The 22345-nt window shown below is 36.2% G+C and overlaps 2 protein-coding genes across 3 annotated transcripts in view; both read left to right on the top strand.

The window, feature by feature from the left end:
* The window catches only part of ess2 (ess-2 splicing factor homolog), a 12610-nt gene extending 9921 nt beyond the window's left edge, over nucleotides 1-2689 (top strand). The window contains exons 8-10 of the mRNA XM_016487151.1: nucleotides 593-702; nucleotides 904-1019; nucleotides 1835-2689. Of these exons, the coding sequence (XP_016342637.1) occupies nucleotides 593-702; nucleotides 904-1019; nucleotides 1835-2123 (515 nt within the window). The 3' untranslated portion in view covers nucleotides 2124-2689. The remainder of the gene's footprint in view (nucleotides 1-592; nucleotides 703-903; nucleotides 1020-1834) is intronic.
* Nucleotides 2690-3646: 957 nt separating this feature from the next.
* On the top strand, nucleotides 3647-20409 carry dgcr2 (DiGeorge syndrome critical region gene 2). Of its 2 annotated transcripts, XM_016487138.1 has the most exons (11): nucleotides 3647-4026; nucleotides 8522-8554; nucleotides 8823-8945; nucleotides 12181-12267; nucleotides 13089-13299; nucleotides 13376-13452; nucleotides 14600-14782; nucleotides 14891-15094; nucleotides 16646-16798; nucleotides 16878-17114; nucleotides 19232-20409. In XM_016487138.1, the coding sequence occupies exons 1-11, from the start codon at nucleotides 3951-3953 to the stop codon at nucleotides 19462-19464; spliced, it is 1617 nt and encodes a 538-aa protein (XP_016342624.1). In that variant the 5' UTR covers nucleotides 3647-3950; the 3' UTR covers nucleotides 19465-20409. The 2 variants fall into 2 exon arrangements, with proteins under 2 accessions (XP_016342624.1, XP_016342628.1); XM_016487142.1 differs by lacking the exon at nucleotides 8823-8945.
* The last annotated feature ends 1936 nt before the right edge of the window (nucleotides 20410-22345 follow it).

Here is a 22345-nt window from a genome sequence, read left to right as displayed (position 1 = left end):
GATTGTAAAGTTGTACTCTTTCTTTTAACTTACCTTCGGATGTTTAGTCATGTTTATTTTGTGCTGAAACTGGTATTAATGTGGAGGACATCAGGTCACGTGCGCCTCGCGCTGCCGCGTCTGTTGAACTGAGGCGCTACAGATATCTGTCACTTCACATTAAACAGCACCAAAACTGCATTTATTGTTTAAACACTGCAATACAATGGACAGAATTTGAAATCTGAGACTTTGTTTCATATTAAAAATACCAAAGCAAAATGCTTATTGCGATTTATTGGATGAGAAGTGCCCTTCAATGTTCTGTCCATTAACTGAAAACAGGCTAGACTAATCGATTCTTGGAATTTAAGAATCGATATCGTTCCGTAAAAATGAGAATCGATTAAAATCGAGATATCTATATTTTTTTTACCCAACCCTAATGGTTATTACACAATTTATATTGCAATTTATATACAAACATAAGTATTTATTCAAAGGCTTTAACATCAGAATGTTTTTTTTTTTAGAAACAGAAGAGCATAAAGTTTTTGAAAACGTATAAAAGTACTTGTGTCATGTTTGCCTGAGTGGCTTGTTCGTTTTGAAGGTGTTGCAGAGTCTCCTCTGATGACGTGGGGTGAGATTGAAAGCACTCCGTTTCGCCTGGATGGCTCGGATACGCCACTTGTGGAGAGAAGTCACGGTCCATCGTTCAAGGTCCAGTTCATTTCTGATTAGAATGTCACTGTTTTTTTCACTTGCATATATAAAAAGAATATTTGAGTTTTATTGATACCCAATTTTATATAATCAGAAAAAAATCAATGTGTGTTAGATGGCAGTGTGCACTGTTACATTTAATTTGAATAAATATTTGAATAAAAATAACGAATTGTTGTTTTTATGGATGTTTTCCAGATTCCAGAGCCTGGGAGAAGAGAGCGGTTGGGACTGAAAATGGCCAATGAGGCTGCGGCAAAAAACAGAGCTAAGAAACAGGAGGCGCTGCGCAAAGTCACTGAAAACCTCGCAAGGTAAAGAAAAGAAGTCTGAAATTGTAAAATATGTTTGTATTTCACACTTTTTTTGTCTAGGTTAAACAACATTTTTTATTATTTGTAATTAAAAATGCTGATTAGACTAGAGAAAATGGAAAATTTACGTATTTTAATTTTATTATCAGGATAACAATTTAAGTGAAAAGTTGAATTGTAAAATTAACATGATTTTTCATATGTCTTATTATTTGGGTCATCCTCCATTTATTGACGATCAACCACAAAATATATTAATATGTTAATGTCTTACATATTTTGTATCATTTCAAACCTTAATTTTCTATATTTTATTTTCAGAATTCCAAAACTTTATTTGAACATTTAAATTAGATCCCAGATTTTCAGTGTGGTTTCAGATTAGTGGTTGACCGATATATTGGCAAGCCAATTATTTTGGTTGTCATTTGGCAGTTTTTAATTTTCGGCATTGGCCATTACGTTTTTGTGTTTTATTTTGACAATGCATGGGACTTTTATTTTGACAGTGTTGAGATCGTCACCTCAGGTGCGAGTGATTACTATTTGCACTAGTGGCTTCAGTAATTACTTGCTTTTTCTTTTTTTATTTGTAAAAATATCGGTCAACCACTATTTCAGACTTTGGACACGGACACTGTATTTTTACTATAAATAAGTGTTTCAGTATAAAGCGTTTCAGCGGGGGACAGTGAAAACGGCCATGTAAACTTAAAAAAGAGAAACTATGGCCAAAAGATCCCCCTTTATTTTCAAAGTGATATTCAAAACTGCATTTATGATGTGTACTAAATTATTCTTTATATGTATTGCAGCCTCACTCCGAAGGGACTGAGTCCCGCAGCGCTGTCTCCTGCCCTTCAGCGTCTAGTAAACAGATCATCCAGCAAATACACAGATAAAGCCCTGAGGGCGAGCTATACCCCGTCACCTGCGCACAGGGGCATGGGCTCTAAGACTCCTCTCGGAGGTCCAGCCACTTCCTCCATCACACCAACTCCCGGAAAAACCAGAACACCAGCCACACAGGACCCGGCCTCCATCACAGACAACCTCCTCCAGCTGCCCAAGAGGAGGAAAGCCGCGGATTACTTCGGAATCTAAAGACCGAACAAAAACTCTAACATGGGCAGGGTCAAATTTACCACCATCATTTACCACCACATGATTCAATCAGGTGAATCACTTGGTCCATTCAGTTCTTTCCTAGTCTTGATTTGTTTTGAACAAAACTGATTCAGTCCTCCTGAAGGTTAAGGATCTTTTATGATGTTGAAGACATCTTTCAAGATCTCAGGGGCACAATAAAATGGGTTCTACAGATTTGTGTGAATTATTTCACCCTCCCATGTTTTACATGATTCACTTGTTGAATCCATCTTTAGGTTGCATATGTGCAAACACTCTTTTAGTGAACTTACACTAACACAATCTATGGTTGCAGGGTTTGACAGAAGAAAGGAAATAATGTATTTTTTGTCATTAAGACTGGACTAACACATTATATAATGCTGGGACAGACTCTCTGAATTCTTTTCTTGAAAATAAGTTTGAACATTGTTTTTTGTAATATCTGTTTTTCAGTCACATGTTGTATATGATGCAATTGTAAATAATCCATGTTGGCCAAAACAACACATAAGTGTTTCATAATTGTCTTACTGTTTAAATTTTCAGAAAAACCCATAATTGACAATTTAATGCAGGTTTCCACTGTGACAATTTACCACATATAGTGTGACAACAAGCTTTCCTCAAATTGTGTTAAATTAATTGAATAGCTTTTTTGTTGCAATATGTTACACTGAAAAAGGTGTAGGAATTACTTTGAAACCGTTTTCACTTAGAAATTGTAAGTAATATTCACATATAATTACAAAGAAACAGCAAGGAACACATTGAATTAAACATGAAATTTTGAAAAACTTGAGTAGTATTTTCTCGTAAAAATGCACTCCAGTAATCTGTGTTTTATTTACAACTTTGAACAATCTAGTGGCTAAATTGTTCATTTCATTTGTATCTTTTTTTGGGGTTGGTAAGATTTTATTTATTTTTTTGCAAGTATTTTGAAAGTCTCATGTTCACCAAGGCTGCATTTATTTGATCAAAAATACAACAAAGATAGTAATGTGCTGATTTGGTGCTCATGAAACATTTGCTATCAATGTTGAAAACATGCGCTGCTGAATTTTTTATTTTATTAAATTTTTTTGAAAACAGCGATATTGTTTTTTCATTTTTTTGTATGAATAGGAAGTTAAAAAGAACAGCATATTTTGAAGTAGAAAAGAAATGGAACATAAATGTATCTAGTTTAACTTTTGATCAATTTCATGTTGAATAAAAGTATTCATTCTTTTCTTTTCTTTTTTAATGTACTGTTCCCACACTTTTGAACAGTAGCCTATATGAATGAATATACAGGGTTTTTAGGCCTTATAGTGCTAACTATATTTCTTATCCTAGTCATGTGACTGGCTGCAATAAAACAAATGCGCTTAAAACACCTTTGCTTGCCAGAGTGTAATATTCCATGAAACATGCGTGTGAACAGTGAGACATGAAGGCAATGTCGTGCATGTATTATTATGAGGAGTTGATTAAGCGCCTCCTCCCGTCTGTGGGCTGGGGAACATGGTTGGGATTGTTTTGATGGGACGGTGGCGGAGCCATCTTGTTTTATATCCGTCCTAAGCCCGTTTACCGAGCCAGAGGAAACAGCCATGGAATATGACACTATATCCCGACCCTAGCCAACTGAAATCAACACATCCGAGTACCGAAGCTTATTTATGATCGACGGAATATACACAGCACGCGGAATCTGCTGTTCGTTGTGATTTATTTCTCCACATCGGCGGCTGCTGCTTTAACTGCATTTCCACTCGCACATTTTCTCCGGTGTAAGATACTATGAATGGAGGATAAATGTTGCCGAAGGCTGACAGCGGTGGTTTTGTGCTTCTCCTCTTCATTCTGACAATAACAGATCCGTCACGGACAGGTAAAGGTGTTGCTTTAATCAATGCATTTGCTGCAGTCTGGGCTGGTAAAGGCTTGCAGCTCTGCTTGTATTCGGTCATGAGGGGGATGAACAGGCGCTGAGCTGCAGAGGCTCTTTCGCAGGCCATTAGGGGCCTTTAACTAGCGCTATGTTATCAATTTGTTATTGCCTTGTTATATTTCTTAAGCTTTACGCTTTTATTGCGTTCCATATGGCAAGCTGTTTTAATATTCAATCCTGAAAACAACAGTATGTATTTATGTTACTAGCTTTAAGCCTTTTGTATTACATACCATGTGGCAAGTTGGCTTAACATTTATTCCTTAAAACTACATGGTATATGTTTGTGATTCATTACTTATTTACGTATTCCCTTACTTCTAGTCACTATACCAACTATCTATTCCGTTGTTACTTGTAACAAATTGCAAATTTTGCCATCTCTGGTGAACCCAATTATTTAATTCCAACTAGTGCACAAGTTATTGCTGATACCTTTTCCAGTTTTACTAGTCCTAGTATTTTATGGATATCTATTCCAGTGGTGCGCAACTGAAGTAAAAATCCCAGTCATTTTCTCAATAGGGAAACTGATTTTTTAGCGATAATTTAAAAACCTTAGCAAACCTACTGTGAGCTACGAAGTTGTTTAGTAATGGAATATGCTTTTGCTGAAGCCATCAGCCCAAATTATTTCAACTTGTTTTTTAAAAAATCAAGTTTAACAGAGGAATTCCTTGTGGAAAAACTACATGATCCATGATTCTGCAATTAAATCAGCACCAATCAGAGAAACAAATGGTGCTAAAAAAAATCACCCACTTCCATAAAGAACTGCTAATGATCAGTCTCCCTACTCTCTTTAACTACATGTACATCACCACCTAGTGGCCTGGCATGCATAATACAGCATTTTTAGTTGTTTTTTCGGGATCTGTGTTTTGACTATTTTTCCATAGGTATTAGGGCTGCACGGATGGAGATTTACCGCTGATTACAGAACCGGCTTTCTGACAAGATGCGCATTAAATATCGCATGCGATTTATCGTGCAGCCCTAATACCTATGGAAAAATAGTCAAAACACAGATCCAGAAAAAACAACTAAAAATGCTGTATTATGCATGCCAGGCCACTAGGTGGTGATGTCACTCCGTAAAGAAACACTATGCGCCTGCACGGATATGTAAACACGTAAAATGTATGCGCATGATGTCACTTTTTCACAAATTTGCATTTTTGTAGTTTACATGGAGACAGTAACAATATCAGAAACCTGTTTTCAAAAGTTTGCATTTTCAGGACCACAAAGTACCATTGTCATGTAAATGAACAGCCAAGACACATAAAAAAATCTGTTTTAGTTGAAAAAGGTGTTGTGTAAACACCCCCTAAATAAGCACTATATTAAAACTGAAATAAGTATAATTATAGTAACTATTAGAAGACTAGTTGGAAGTGAATAGTTGGTATGCTCACAGATTCCCGTACAATAAATGACAACATTTGCAAGTCGTTATAGTAGCATTGTAAATGTTACTTGTCACTGTTGGGATAGTGACTAGTAGCAATGAAACAAATATGTAATGAATGGTTGCTAGTGGAACTGAAAGATTCTAGTTGATGAAAATCTCAAATTACTGGTCACCACTGGATTTCTAGTAATGAAAAATACAATTACATTAAAATATATGCTTGTAGGTTGTAAGGAATAAATGTTTAAACAACTTGCCATACATACCAACCATTTGCAGTCAATCTAATGTTTCTGGTAGGCCACAGTTCAATACAGGAGCAGACAGATCAAGCAGAACGCTCTGGACAGGGAACATCAGAGCAGCGGCGTTCTGCTGGTGTCTGTTCTGATATTCCTCTGTTAGACGGGAGATTTATTAATCCTACTGATATAAGGTGATGCATGGAAACCCAGTGGATCAAATAAATAGGACAGTATTTAGGTTAATGGCCTGTGATGTGCTTTTCTGTGTTTAATTTCCATGGGGAAGCGAAGCCCAGGTTATGTGCACTTGTTTTGAGGGCAGGATGGGTTGGTCTGTCTCCATGTTGAATCTCATCAAATAAACCCACAGCTGGTGTTTAATCTCAGTGTGTGCTCTTGTTAAAAGTGCATAATATTACACATGATCACTGTGATGTTAACATTAAAGGAGACTTTTGCATATCTTTACTTCTGACCCAGAAGACTTTTTAATGCATAACAAACCTGAAGTGGTGCATGTGCAAAACACGTTCAAACTACTCAAAGTTGGACAGTTGACGATTATTTTCCTTTATACATACATTTTAACTTAAAATCTTAGTTTTTATCTATTTGTCAACTACCCAAATGGGTTATTGGTACTATTTTGGTGATCACTGGGCACATGGAGAAGTGTTCACCTGTTCACAATGGTCTTACTGTCTGCAGCGGTGAATGTGGTGCAGATCTGGTTCTAGTATTGCATCCATAGTAGAGAACACACTGGTCTTCTGAAGGCATCTCAGTGTTGCTGTGTTTGTTTTAGGATAACTTTAGACTCAAGGGTTGGACATGTGATTGATTGAAGGTCTGAATGTCTGGATGTCCCAAGAAGAGAAGCTCTTTTTAAAAATGTGGATTGTTTGTCTGTAGGTTGCTTCGTTTTCTCAAGAGATTGTTTAGTGGATTGGAGGATCAAGCTAATTGGGTGTTTGCTAACATCAGATAACAGAAATTATTTTATTTATAATATTACATGGCTTTTAAGTATGTATAAAATGATGCACACACACATATTGGGTTTTTGCAATTTGTGACGACCCTCCATAGACATAATGATTTTCGTATTGTACAAACTATAAAACATTCTGCGTTTTTACATTTTTACATTAAAAAAAACAACAGCATGATTTAGAAACTGTTTTGCACATGAGGACATAAATTTTGTCTCCACAATGTAAAAAAATTTCTAGGGATGCACCGAATGTTCGACAACCGAAATTATTCGGCCGAAAATAGCAAAAAAAGCTCTTTCGGTGTTCGAGCTGCAGAGGCTCTTTCGCAGGCCATTAGGGCCTTTAACTAGCGCTATGTTATCAATTTGTTATTGCCTTGTTATATTTCTTAAGCTTTACGCTTTTATTGCATTCCATATGGCAAGCTGTTTTAATATTCAATCCTGAAAACAACATAGTATCTATTTATGTTACTAGCTTTAAGCCTTTTGTATTACATACCATGTGGCAAGCTGGCTTAACATTTATTCCTTAAAACTACATGGTATATGTTTGTTATTCATTACTTATTTACGTATTCCCTTACTTCTAGTCACTATACCAACTATCTATTCCGTTGTTACTTGTAACAAATTGCAAATTTTGCCATCTCTGGTGAACCCAATTATTTAATTCCAACTAGTGCACAAGTTATTGCTGATACCTTTTCCAGTTTTACTAGTCCTAGTATTTTATGGATATCTATTCCAGTGGTGCGCAACTGAAGTAAAAATCCCAGTCATTTTCTCAATAGGGAAACTGATTTTTAGCGATAATTTAAAAACCTTAGCAAACATACTGTGAGCTACGAAGTTGTTTAGTGATGGAATATGCTTTTGCTGAAGCCATCAGCCACAGTGTTTGATTTTGTTCGGCATCGGCAACGAATTTTCATTTCGGTGCATCCCTAAAAATGTCAGTTTTTACTATCCAGCATAGGGAAAATCTGGACCGCACACACAGACATACATGGGCAAAGGTAATTAATTAAATTTAAATTAAATGTAAAAATACATTTATATCAGTAATAATGATAATGTACATGTAATATAATAAATTGTGTAATTATGTAATAAATTATATAATTTATTACATTATGATAAATCTAAATATAAAAGTAATATTATTAATAGTAGTAGTAGTAGTAGTAAATATATGTTTATTTAATATAATGAATAATATAAATGTGATAAATTATGTAATTATTAGTATTTGTTTTATACTTAATGTAATGTATATAAATCAATGATATATAGTTATTAAATAGACTTTTTGTGGTTTAATGCCAATTTTAATCTTAAGTTCTCAAGTTTTTCCTATGTGATTATTTTATACGCATTTAAAAGAATATAACGTAATATAGCATAGTATATTTATAATTTTTTGTATTTATGATTTATTTATTATTATGCTTTTTTTTCCTCAGCGTTACTAAGAATTTGTGTTTTGTCTACATCTTATTTATCCTAAAATAGGCTTTGCTTTCTTGAAGTAAAATATAATTTTACATTAGCAGGGCTCACATTTGAAAAAAAAAAAAAAGCTTTCTAAATGCAAAATAAAGAGCCTTCTGGTCACTTGAATTGACTTTTGTTTGCAATTTGTGGATGTATCAGTACTACTATCTATTGTTATTGATACCCTGCTAACCAGGAGACAGACTGTCTCTTGAGCCTTTAAGAGATTAGGTAATGTTATATAGCTGTAATCACTAAATCTCCCTCTCTCTCCTCCCCCTGCAGGTCCACGGCTCGCTCTGGCCAGACTGTTGTCAGGTAAGCTGCGATGCTTGGAATTCTTACAAATTATGTTGAGTGTTTCCTGCTGGTTCGGTTTGACACGTTGACCCTGTTTGAGTCTTATTTGGCTAAACCTGACATTGACACTGGTGTCCCTGATGACGTCGAACAGCTCTTAATCTAAATTTGGAGACTTTTCCTGTTGCATCATAAATCATGATTGTTTGTAATCACACATAATGGAGTCTGCTGCAGCTTTTCTCTTTCCAGATTAGTTTGGCTCAGTGTATTGTCTGTGTTTCAGACCTGCGCTGCAATCCTGGCCAGTTTGCCTGCCGGAGTGGAAAAATGCAGTGCATCCCTCTGTCCTGGCAGTGCGATGGATGGACGGCCTGTGAGGACAAAAGCGATGAGATAGATTGCCCTAGTAAGTAGGGTTGGGTACCGTTCACATTTTAACCGGTACCGATTGATTTAACGTGAATCGGTACTCGGTAGAACCGACGCAATTCGGTCGGTACCCTTAAAAGTACCGAATTCGGTACCCAACCCTACTAGTAAGTTCACACACACTCACATACATTCTTGTGCAATGAACTGTAAAAACACACTCATGCTTATGACTGCACGAGGAGCGCTTTCACTTCCGACTTATTGGGTTTTGTCCTGTCATTTTGCCAGTGCTTGGCAGTCACCCTGGGTTTTGGTTTGTTTTGCCCGTGTGCTGTGGTTTCTGTGTCTTAACCCCGGAGTGAGAGACGGTGCTCAGAGGCTGATTCTTGGATGGGATAACAGGAATTACAGAGCGGATTTGCTGAGCATGTGATCTGTGTCTCGTAGCTCCTTCAAGCACTGCTGATCAGAGTCACACCCCAAGCAGGATAAAATAACCCATAAATGCTGAAGATTAGTGCTTTGTATTGGTGGTGTTGCCAGATAATCAGAAAGCGGTTGTAGCCTATGTAAATGCATAGACTGGGACATTTTGGGGTTATTTGAGTGTTTGTTTATTGATCTTAATCTTGCCGGTTTTTATCAGGTGATTGGTGTTCATATCGCTTCCTCTGATTTATGATGGGCTTCGCAGTCTCGTAAACGTTTCAGTGACACTTTCAGTAGCAGGAGATAAAATGCAATACATTTTGGCAAGGTGCCATTTCATATTTCCTCTGCATCGTCCAATAGGGCTGATGTGTAGAAAATACGTTAAATGTGTGATAAGTTGAATAAAGTCATTAATTTTAACTAAAGCCATGTTACACTGTTATAAACATTTTTTTATGTTTTAATAGTGTCTCTGAAGTAAACTTCAGTTCAGTAGCAAAAATGAACTTACTTTGATTCATATTTTTAAAACAGTTCAAAGTGTAATTATAATTATATAAATTTACAGAATAAATAAAATAATATTGAAACAATAATAATAATTAATTAGTAATAATAATTTTGTTGTTTCTGTTTTGTTGTGAAAATATTTTAAAACTATAATAATTATTAGTAGTACAAGTAGTAGTAACATTTTTACTCTATTATTATATTAAAATATTAAAACAAATACAGTCCATCTCATTATTATATAAAATGAGAACTAAGAAGTTTTTTATTGTAGTATTTATTAATATTTAGAATTCGCTTTTATGTATTTTATTTTTTCATTTTATCTTTAGTTTTCATTTGAGTAATTTTATGTGCTTTTTTCATTTATATTCGTTTTTGCTTTTTGATAGTTCTTGTTATTGTTTTTGAACTATTTTAATTCTTGCATTACATGTTGTGGAGCATTTGTTCAATGGCTGTTTGTTTAAAAAAAATTACATTTTAAGCAATTTCAGAGCACGTACTCATTTATCAAGATTAGATGTCATCAAAAGTCTAAAAAAATATAATTTTTTATATCTATATTACCTGGAACTAGTGTCCGCTGATCCCTTGTCCAACCCCTGCCATGTTGACTGAAGCTGTAATCATTATTAGACAGAGAACACTGCAGGGTTACATACTCGCTGCCCTTTTCTGACATCGCTGTAATGGAGCCCATGTTCTCAGGAGGCGTTGGCACATTTCTTGACTGATCTGCAGTCTTACTTTAATTCTTGTTTGGTTGTCGGATTTAGTGCTCCTTCTCTCAGGAAATGAGGAAGAGGTTTAATAAGATTCTTATAAACTCCTTTTCATGTTAGCAGACCTGCTGCCACTCCGTTCTCTTCCGTTTGCTGTGGATTAGGGTTTTAGTGTCATGATTTCCTCGAAAACATGTTGTTTAACTTACACCGCCTACACCAGTGATACTCAACTGCTTTTGGTTCAGGGCACAGATTTTACATTGGGCAGTGTGGATAAAGTGAGGATGAGGGCGAAAATATCCGATGACCTACCCTGTAGTCATAGGCGGAAATCCCGGGGGGGGGTCGGGACTCGGGGGGGGGGACAGGACCCCCCCAACTGAGGGTTGTCCCCCCTAAAAATATGATTAAAAACCACGCTGTGCATTGTAAATAACAATGTTTTAATCAATTGTAAGTAGTAAAACAACACAAACAGGGCAAAGATGCGTTTTAAGTTTAGAAACATTTTGAGTCTCCCCCTCCCTTGCCTCACTTAGTTCCAAATGCCTGCTTTCCTCTTTTACATCACCTACACACACACAAGTCCGGTGAGAGAGAACAAAGCCAATAGTTGAGGAAGTCCAGTAAGTAAGCCTGTCGAGGCTAATTTCTTCACTTAAACATCGGATGAAGTGATTAGTTTCTCTTTAATACAGATGATGCCAATGTATTTTTCGATAAATCCGCCATGTTAGCAATAATAACGTTACCTGCTTGAGGGAAATGGTGGTGGGGGTGCTGCAGCATATACTTTTTTTTCCCCGTTTTTTTTTCTGTGGGCAACTGTTTAACTGTTGGGAATAAAAAAAAAAACGTTGGGAAAGACTATTATATTAGCTGCATCCACCAACGTGTGATCGGGCTAGTCAACATTACAAAAGACGATCACAGGTCTTCAGCTTCAGTGGTGCAGATGGTAAAACGGGTGTCAGCCACCTTTTGACGCGATCGACCCGGGTTCGAATCTGCCTTTTGGCGAACTTTTTTTTCTCCCTTTTCAAATTTCAAATCACATCGCATCAGAAAAGCATTTATTTTTTAATACAAATGAAGGAAATAATCAAAAAGTTGAAAAAGTATCGGGTAGGTGTAGGGAGGGATTTTGTCCCAATAAGGTGGCATCCATTTAATAATTTGAATTACAATTTACACTCAATAAGTTATTATTGCATACTGTTTTATAATGTATTACAATGCTGATGTGCAGAGAATTGCCACTATTGGCAATAAGTAATTAGCAGAATATCCTGCTATTTTAATATAGTATAAATAGCTATTTGCACTTAGTGTAAATAGCATCTATCGCTAAGAAAATATGCTATCCTTGTGTCCCCTTCAAATTTGAGAAATTTTATGTTTATTGTCCCCCACTACTGTTAGACGAAATTTACGCCCCTGCCTGTAGTGTCTTATTAACAACGGTGTCCTTCCAAATAAATGTGGATCATTTTCGTATATGATTTATGCTTCAGCCTAGTATATTTTGGCCTTATTAAAGAGGACATGTGTTTTGCATTCAAGGTGCTTTCTAATATTCCTTGTTTGGCTCTCTTGCAGCAATAAAGGAGGAGCGCTATCGCTACAGCAATGGCTTTGAGCCGGTGGAGGATGTCATGGGAGTCGCTCAGCCAGTGCGCTTCAACAGTAAGACCCTTCCCGATCTCTTTAAAACACTCACACTCTTCATATGCTGTGAAGATGTGCTCATATTGCATTACTATGTTTCCATTAGCAATCACATAAAACATTACAAAATTGACGGTATTAAAAAAACGGATTAATAAATCATAAATACAAATAAGAGCTTAACCTGTGCAACAGGAGGGCATATTATTATTATTATTATTACACTATTGGTAGATCACTTTATTATGTACACTACCACTCAAAAGTTTGGGGGGAAATGAATACTTTTATTTAGCAAGATTGTATTAAATTGAACAAAAGTTACAGTAAAGAAATTTTTAACATTTTCAAATGATTTTTATTTTAAAGAAATGCTGTTCTGTTGAACTTTTATTTGTCAAAGAATCCTGGAAAAAATGTATCACGGTTTCCACAAAAACATTAGGCAGCAAAACAGTTTTCAACATTGATAATAATAAGAAATGTTTCTTGAGCATTAAATCAGCATATTAGAATGATTTCTGAAGGATCATGTGACACTGAAGACTGGAGTAATGATGCTGAAATTTAAACATTTTTTCACAGGAATTAATTAATTCAGGCTTGGTGAGTATGAGAAACTCTACCCCAAACTTCTAAATTGTAGACTATATATATATTTGTATTATAGACTATATTTATATGGAATGAATATAATTGAACACAACAGTAGGGTGATGGAAGAAAGAAATTGTGTTAAAATGCCCATTATGGTTCAATTATGATATTTTAAAATGAATTTTAAAAATAACATTTAAATAATTTTGAAATTTAAATGATATTTCTATTTCTAAACACAGGGAAGTGTCCGAGCGGCTGGCACCACTATGAAAAGACAGCCAGCTGTTATAAAGTCTACCTGAGGAGCGAGAACTACTGGCAGGCGGTGGAAACCTGTCAGAAGGTCAACGGCTCCCTCGCGACGTTCGGCACCAATGAAGAGCTGCAGTTCATCCTCAAGATCGAGGTGGACTTCGACGAGAACGTGTGCGAGCGAAAGGACCAGTGCAAGTGAGTGTGTGAATCTGTTTCCTGAGGAAGAGGTGAGGTTTCACGCTTTTGAGTTCTCAACGCTGTGTCATTGCAGGTTCTGGGTGGGATATCAGTATGTGATTTCCAACCAGAATCATTCGCTCGAGGGCCGCTGGGAAGTGGCGTATAAAGGTTGGTATTAATCTCAAATTATTTTAAGGAATACAGTGAACAAAAATGAAAAAAAAAATGGAAGAATATCTGTTTTTATTGTAATGAATGAGCACCCCAGCTGTTAAACGGCACCTTTGCCAAAATAAAATACCATTAAAGTAGTCCTATTAACTTGATTACTATATTTCAAGTCTTATGAAGTCTTACCATAACTTGGTGTAAAGAACAGAGTCAAATTTAAGTTGGTACTCACAGTAAATGGTCCAGTAGGCTGTTAATTGTTACTGGATCATTGAATCAGCGAGTTGAACTTTAATTAGTGAACAAAATCATTCAGACTGGCTTTGTGAAATGGATCAATTGATTCATTGAAAAGATCAAACCTTACTATTTCTGTAATGAACGCTCATGATTTCAGTGAATAATTAATTTTAAACTTAATTCTCTCTTATATTTTCTCTATATTTTATTGTTTATTAACAGTTTTGTATTTATTAACATTTGAAAATAAAAAAATATATTTATTATTTAATAATATATTATGTACTTTTAATATACTTTGATTTTTATTTTTATTTCAGTTTTAATAATTGTATTACTTCAATTTACTTATTTTACTGCTGTTAGCAACATTTCAGATTTTTTACAAAACTTTCTACTTTTTAAAACATTTTTTAACATCTAGTATTTATATTTTATTCTAGTACAGGTAAGTTGCCTTTAATTTTGTATTTTTCAGTTATCATTTTAGTTTATGGTTTAGTAATTTTGTCATTTTTAAATTTATTTTTAATTGTGTTTTTTTTTTTCATTATAACTGTGCTTTGAAAAATTATTTCTGTTTTAGTTTTAGTACTTGTAATACTTCAAATGTAACTTATTTTCAACAAAGTTGCCAAGGCAACATTTAAAAAAAAATATTTAAGTTTAAGGTAAAAATGAACACAAATGATCTTTAATAGTTTTAGCTCTAGTTTCAGTTAAAAATACCAACACTGATTTCAAATGACGTATGAGGGTGAGTAAATAATGACAGATAAATTAGTATTTTTGGATAAACTGTTTCCTTCACTTCTGAAGAAAATGCATTTCGATTTTTATATTTCTTTTTCACATCTGTGGGCGTTTGAAACTGTTCCCTCATCCATCTGTCTGTTCCTCACAGGGTCCATGCAGGTGTTTTTGCCTCCGGAGGGTCTGGCTAATTTGGGCGAGGCGAACCCAACCCAGGATAACGTGTTCTGCGCCCAGCTGCAGCGCTTTCAGATCAAGAGCATGAACGAGCGGGGCTTGCACAGCTGGCACGCCGAAAACTGCTATAAAAAATTCCCCTTCCTCTGCAAGAGAAGTACGTCCAGCGATGTATTAACAGAAGAACCTTGTTTGATAGCATTCTGGAGTTTTATTCATGCTAGTACTAATGTACTGATATCAATCTGACCGGTTTCTTCACCAGGACAAACGTGTGTGGACATCAGAGACAACGTGGTGAACGAGGGCTATTATTTCACGCCTAAAGGGGACGACCCGTGTCTGAGCTGCACGTGCCACGACGGCGAGCCGGAGATGTGTGTGGCCGCCCTGTGTGAGCGTCCGCAGGGCTGCCAGCATTTCCGCAAGGACCCTAAAGAGTGTTGCAAGTTCACCTGCTTGGATCCCGGTACTGTCACAGTCTCTTCAAAGTTGTTCTTGAATGTAATCCCTGTGTTACATCTGAAGATTAGGGGACAGATATGTATTTAAATTAAGATAAATCTTTAAATGTGCACTATATTTGATTTTGCACCCATTTTTGTGCCCAAGTCTCACCACTAGGTGGAGCTACTCTGCCTCATCTTACTGTAAAATTAGAATCTCATAATTTGTTTGAAGTGGCAAACTATCATTACTTTAATAGACTAAATTAAGGCCCTGTCCACACTAACGCGGTTATTTTTAAAACCGCAGCTTTTTCTACGCGGTTTGGCCGTTCGTCCACACGCAAACGCAGCACCTGGAAACTTTTTCAGGCTTCTGATTGGCCAACATGGCTTTACGGTTGAGATTATATCGCCACCTGTTGGTTTGGTATGCTCTTGACAGTGCTTCATAGCATGCGTTTGCGTTTTCATGTGGACGGTAGGGGTTGAACGACTTCTGATTTTTTGAAGTCGACTTTTATGTGATGAATATAGTCGACTATAGCGACTATAGCGACTATAGTTTGACCAACGACTAGTCGACATCAAGCTTAAAGCGTCATGGCAGAGCATTGAAGTCGACTAGTCGATTAGTCGGTGCAACCCCTAGTGGACGGAGATTTTTTTTAAAACAGAAAAAGGAAAAACTCTGTTTATAAAAATACCCGTGTACGTGTGGACATGGCCTAAGACTTTTTTTTTTTTTACAAATTTTAGCACTAAATGTATTTGTTTCTTAGATTATTTGGACGGCAGAATGTGCTGAAAGTGCAGTCTTGTGATAAAAGTGTAACACATCATTTTCTTTTTATTACTATTTAGTTTTGTTTGTATTACATTCAATATTGCACGAAAAGTATTGCTAAAAGTAGTCAAATCACTTATAACCATTCTATACAATATTTAATATTTGTTTTTTATGCTTCAATTAGTTTATAAATGCCATAATCAAACCATTGGAATCAATTGTGAATCTCTTGAGCACTTCACTCGAGTATTGCTAATTTGAGTGGCAAACTCCTGGAAATTCAACAAATAATAATAAGGTCTGGGGTGAAAGCCATTGTCATTTATTATATTTTATTTTTTAATTTTTAAATAAAAAATATTTATTTACAAATATTATAAAAACATGTTTTATTTAAAAATATTTTCCAAAGAAAATGTCTGTAATGTGTTTCATTGTTTCTGTAGTTATGCTTAGTTGTAAATTTATTTAAGAAAAGTTATTGTAATTTTAGTATTATCTATATGCTAATCTAATTTTTTATTAATGATTTGAATTAGCTTTTATATTTAGATTTTAGAAAGTTTTTCAAAAATTGTCATTTTTATTTACTTATTTGTAAAGCATTTCTATGTGTTTTAATTTATTGTTTTAGTTTTAGTACTTCAGCTTTTTTTATTCGATTAAAATTTTTTCCACTAAATGTTGTGCCTTATGACCAAATATCTATTACGACTGCATATTGTTTCAGTTCCTCGGGTTGTGGTCTGGCAGAGGTAAATCTCATTAGTGTTGTTTGTTTCAGACGGCAGCAGTCTGTTTGACTCGATGGCGAGCGGCATGAGGCTCATCGTGAGCTGCATCTCGTCCTTCCTCATCCTCTCGCTGCTGCTCTTCATGGTGCACAGACTGAGGCAGCGCCGGCGGGAACGCATCGAAACCCTCATTGGAGGAAACCGTAAGGCCCCGTGTGATCATCTGATTATATCAGCACATGTTAAAGTGCTGTTTTTCTGAATCACCTCTGTCTTTCACAGTGCATCATTTTAATCTGGGTCGGAGGGTCCCTGGCTTTGACTACGGGCCGGATGCATTCGGGACGGGCCTGACACCTCTGCACCTCTCTGATGATGGTGAAGGTGGAGCGTTCCACTTCCAGGAGCCTCCGCCCCCTTATGCTGCTTACAAATACCCAGATATCCACCACCCCGACGACCCTCCTCCTTCATATGAGGCCTCCATCAACCCAGACAGCATCCTCTACATGGACCTCAGTATGTCTTTACAAAGATTAACAACAGACGCTGTATTTTTAGGTCTTTTCTATACATATGCAAGTAACTAATGATTTATCATCTTCAAATGAATGATATTTAAAGTCTTTATGGATCACACTCTGGAGCTCTGATCCAAAACCTAGTGAGCTGCTTACCTAGACAACTTTATTATTATTGTTCTGTATTCTAAGATACCTAATAATGGCCAAATTGTAAGGAATCATCATATGTATCTTCTGCAAATAAAGCAAAACCAGAATGCATTTTGCAGTGTATCCCCCGAAAAATACTATGTTGAGAGGAATATCAATTGAAAATATTACATTGCATTTAACACTGATTAAAAAGTCAAATCGATTATAACCATTTTACACAATATTTGTGTATATGTGAATGTTTTGCATGTATTAGAGACATGAAACAACATTAGCTTATAGCAATGCTATAATCAAACTATTGGAATTAATTGTAAATCTCTTTAGCACTTGAATATTGCTAATTTGTGTGGTGAATTCCTGGAAACGGAAAAAAAAAGTCATGGTCATCTATGAGATATTTATTTGAAATTTTAAATAAAGTGTTTTAATATTCATAAACAAACAAATTAATTAGTACATTTTTTAAATTTATTTAAAGAACACTTTGAAGCCATAATTTCTGTCATGCATTTAATTTTTAATTGTTTTTGCAGTTATGCTATACAATTTCAGTATTATTAGTATTATTTATATGCTATTACAGTATTTATTAATATTTTGAATTGGCATTTTTATTTTAGTTGAAGTGTTATTCCTTTTGATATGTGCTTTCTATTTTTAAAATGTCTCTATTTTTATTTTATGTTAAGTAATTACATTTATTCATTTTGAATTTTCAGTTGTTTTTTATGTAATTTATGTAACCTTATTTTAATTATCAAAAACTATTTTTTAACAAATTCTCTATTAAATGCAAAACTTTCTTTTTCTTCAGTTTTAGTTTTGGTAATTGTGGTACTTCAAATTAAAATTATTTTATAATTTTACATAGGCCTGGGCGATAAAACGGTATCGATATTTATCGACAGTACACCTTCGATATCGATAGAAAAATTGTTCGATATAGCGCACGATATAGGCACGTGCTATGAGTGACACAGACAGCTCACACAAACACGAACACATGCTGAAATGAGTGCTGTGCCTGCCTGTGATGAGGAGATTGTGAATAATGAATATTAGTCTAATTTAAAATAAACATTTGCATTTGAATGTTAGGTGTGCATCAGGGCACGTCATCAGTGGCGCGCGAGATGCGGTGATGATGTAAGTGACGTTGTTGCATTTTAATATTTTGTTAGTCTAGCCCACGAGACGCGCCACTGCTGCGTTATTCATTCAAAGGAAGGGAAGCCGTGGCCTAATGGTTAGAGAGTCGGACTCGTAACCCAAAGGTTGTGGGTTCGAGTCTCGTACCGGCAGGGATTGTAGGTGGGGGGAGTGAATGTACAGCGCTCTCTCCCACCTTCAATACCACGACTGAGGTGCCCTCGAGCAAGGCACCGAACCCCCAACTGCTCCCCGGGCGCCGCAGCAAAAATGGCTGCCCACTGCTCCGGGTGTGTGTTCACGGTTTGTGTGTGTTCACTGCTGTGTGTGTGCACTTTGGATGGGATAAATGCAGAGCACTAATTCTGAGTATGTGTCACCATACTTGGCCACATGTCACTTCGCTTCACTTCACAATCTGCATATAAAACATTAGAAATTAGATATTTGTTTCATTTTTATTGTTTGATTGTTAAAACAAAAATATTTGTTTGTCTCAATAAATTGTGTTAATTATAAATAGTGGTTAAATTAAAAAAAAAAAAAAAATCTATTGCTTTTTGTTTTAAAAAAGGTTATAAAAAATGTCAATAATTATCGATACCAAACGATATGAAACATTATATCGTTGATACATTTTTTTAGCTATGTCGCCCAGCCCTAATTTTACATTTACTTGCATGCTTACATATTTTTAATCTAATACTTGTAGTTCGTTTTATTTCAGCTTTATTTCAATCAATGAAAATGATTTCGAATAGTTTTAGTTTTGGTTGACCCTTCGTTCACTTCCTGTTCTCTGCTCAGGACGGACCGGGGTTCCGCTCGCGACTGGTCACATGAGCGGCACGGCTGACTCTCTCCAGAGGGATTTCCCCGAGCCTGCGCTCCCCGCCCCGCCGCCCCTGGAGGAGCGCGAGGACTCCATCGACAGCAGCACCCTGCTGGTGTCTCCAGACACCCCCAGCGAATCAGAGAGCAGCATCACGCAGAGCTCCATGGCAGACTGCAGCGGCCCCTCGCTCAGCACCATGGTGTAGGGTACGTGTCCAGACTGCGCTCTACTACATGTTGGAGGATGTAGGACTCGAGGAAGATTTCCTGTTCAGAGCAAAGACTTCAGACATTAACCAAAAGACGATTGTTTGGGGTTTTTATTCAGCGTTTTTTCAGCTTGAGCGTCACATGTAAATACTTCCGTCAGCCATCGGTTGATGTCGTGGAGGGCCGACAGAGCACCTCTCTCTGAGGTTTACACTGGCATGTGTCGATCACCACACTTTGAACGAATGAACCGGTCGACGAACAGACTTTTTAGGCCTTAGTGGTGTAATCAAGACGACCTGACGTTCTCACTGGAATCGTGTCCCACACACTGACTCTTTCCTGGCACAAAGAAGCTATTTTTCCTTGACTCATTACTGCTCTGTCTAAACTGACCCTTGGGTGGTCGTCTCTGCGGGAAGGATCCGTTTAGACGTGAGCGGTACCATGTTACTAGGAGTTCTGTGACGTCTGGTTTTTACATTTTCTGTCTGTCAGATCAGTAGCACAAACTCAAAAAACGAAGGAAAAAAAAACATTTGATTCTTTTAGATGGAGGTACGAGTTTCAGCCTTTTTTAAGTGTCCTGCTGTGGCATGGTGATGCAAATCCATCGCCTCGTTTTTGGAAAAGAATGTCAGAAGCGTTTGAGAGTCTTTTGGGAGGTGAACTTTGTCGAAAAACGGATTTAGGTGTGATCAACGTCACATTTGCTCAAGTCTCAAAGAGTGAATCTCATGAAAGCTGTGAAGAAATGACCCGTTTTTACCGAAAGAAAAAAATAAGAGATTATATTTTGCATAGAAGCTTATTCAACCATGAATCATTACGTCAAAAATATTCAGTGGTCCACAATATTTCAAACACATTTCGTTTATTTCATGACTGTAATGCTGAAAAAAATTTTTTTAATTAAATTAAAAAATAACGTACTTGTGCATATATATATTAGGGGTGCGATTCGTGGATCGATTCTGCGATTTTCCGAATGCATCGCGATTCTCTCTGGAATCGATTCTGAGCTTAGTTTTTAACAGCAGATGGCGCACTAGTCTAGTTTTTAACCGCACACTTTAAGGCTCATGAAGAAGAGCGCTTGTGCATTCAGCTGAGTAATGTAAGTGGTTAAATGTACTTGCTCTTATGACACAAGATTAATGTAAACACAGCCCACTGTGAACATCCTTCATACATATATATAATATCTTCTGTACTAAATTTTACTTTTTTTTAATTAAAAACCGAAATCTAGGTGTTTTCCATTACTCTGCTTCTGGAATGGGAATGAGCTTATTTCTGCATTACATTAATGAATAATCATTATTATTATTTTCATTGAGGTAATGAGAATTGCAGGGAGGAATATTAATGCAAAATATAACTTTTTTTAATTTATTTTTTTATTTTGTGGTGAAATATGATCTGGTCACTTCTTCATAGATTCATCCAGAAAGTCTGTCACTAATATACATTTTGTATTCCGAATGTAACTCTTACAAAAAAGCTCAACATTTACCTGCGTAATAAATATCCTCACTCATTTTCGCCTCTCAAACTGATCTCAAACCTTGTGCTGAAACAAATCATGGTGTTTGAAATAGATCTTTCTTCTGGTTGAGATCCTGAGTTAGGATTTACGTGTTTAGACTTGCCTACGATGAATTATGAGGTTTGCGTTCATGGTAGGTCTGTCTGTGTCTGTGTCTGTGTGTCTGTGTGTGTGTGTGTGTGTGTGACTTTTTAATTCTCAGCACCAGTAAATCACGTGCTCTCAATATTATTTTGATGTAAATCACCAATAACAACCATTCGTTACTTGACACTAAGTAAATGTTGGCGTATATTTGCACGCATGAGCGCATAAATGTACATGTATGTAAGAGCAAAACGCTTCTCTTTTTTTTTTCTTTTGCGTCATTTACCAATTTACAGACTACTTAATTGCCATTTGGACAAAGTTTTTCCATTGAATGTATAATGTACTCAAATACAAAAGTGTGAGGGAAAGATTTAGATTTGGTCTGCATTGTTGCTCACTGAGTCAAATGCTGATTTTTGTAGAAGGGAATATGATTTATTTATACAACAAAAAGCCCAAACTAAATGACAATCAGGCATTTTGTACAAAGATAAAGATGTTTTTGCACAAGAAAACCACACAGCCCTACTAGTCTGTGTTGGGCTGAAATACAAAGAAAATGAATGTGAAGTCAGCCAGCAGATCCCCTGTTTCTAAAAATCCATCACCAGCGCCAAAATAATTGAGGATAAAGACATTTTTGTCATCCAGGTCAATGTTCTTTGTTTTGTGTTTAATTCCAGGGTTTCATCGGCACAGACATTCCTGTGAACATCAGCTTTTGTTTCTTGTGTGTGTGTTAAATGTGTGGACTGGTCGTGTGTAATGTAAAAGTTGGCATGAATGTTTAGCAGAGCTCCGGTTGCATGTTTTACTCTTTTGCGCATGCAGAGAGGACGTCTCTTCTGCTGTCGTACTCTTCATTTCTGCTATGCTTACAGACGCTCGTCTCCAAACCGAGGTTCGGTACACATCTGACTCCTCTCTTCTCGCCTCTCATTTGCAAACTTTTTTTAATAAAAAAAGTAGATGATTTCTTCTAGATAGACTTTGTGGTGCAACAAGGAAAAAAAGCATCATGAAATATTTGCTGTAGAATGCAACAGTTGGTGAATTTGTCGATTATTCTTGAATTATTTCGTTTTTTTTATGTCATGTACTGCTTTTTTTTTTGTTTTGTCAGAGGGCTTTTGTTTTTAGTTTTTCTCTTAAGTAGATGTACATCTAATCAAATGCCAAATAAATTTTATCCATGAAGGACAGTCGTGTTTGTGTTCCTTTTGTTTCAGATGACGATG

The sequence above is a fragment of the Sinocyclocheilus anshuiensis genome, unplaced genomic scaffold (genome assembly GCF_001515605.1).
Source record: "Sinocyclocheilus anshuiensis isolate Anshui unplaced genomic scaffold, SAMN03320099.WGS_v1.1 scaffold393, whole genome shotgun sequence".
NCBI classification, from domain to species: Eukaryota; Metazoa; Chordata; class Actinopteri; order Cypriniformes; family Cyprinidae; genus Sinocyclocheilus; species Sinocyclocheilus anshuiensis.
Note: the sequence above shows the minus strand (reverse complement) of the source record. Positions and strands in the feature narration are given on the sequence as shown.

Coding starts and splice junctions, on each gene's coding strand:
- dgcr2 (XM_016487138.1), top strand. CDS start 3,951: ATGTTGCCGAAGGCTGACAGCGGTGGTTTTGTGCTTCTCCTCTTCATT. Junction 13,300..13,375: donor GAGCGAAAGGACCAGTGCAA/GTGAGTGTGTGA, acceptor GTGTCATTGCAG/GTTCTGGGTGGGATATCAGT. Junction 16,799..16,877: donor AACCCTCATTGGAGGAAACC/GTAAGGCCCCGT, acceptor TGTCTTTCACAG/TGCATCATTTTAATCTGGGT.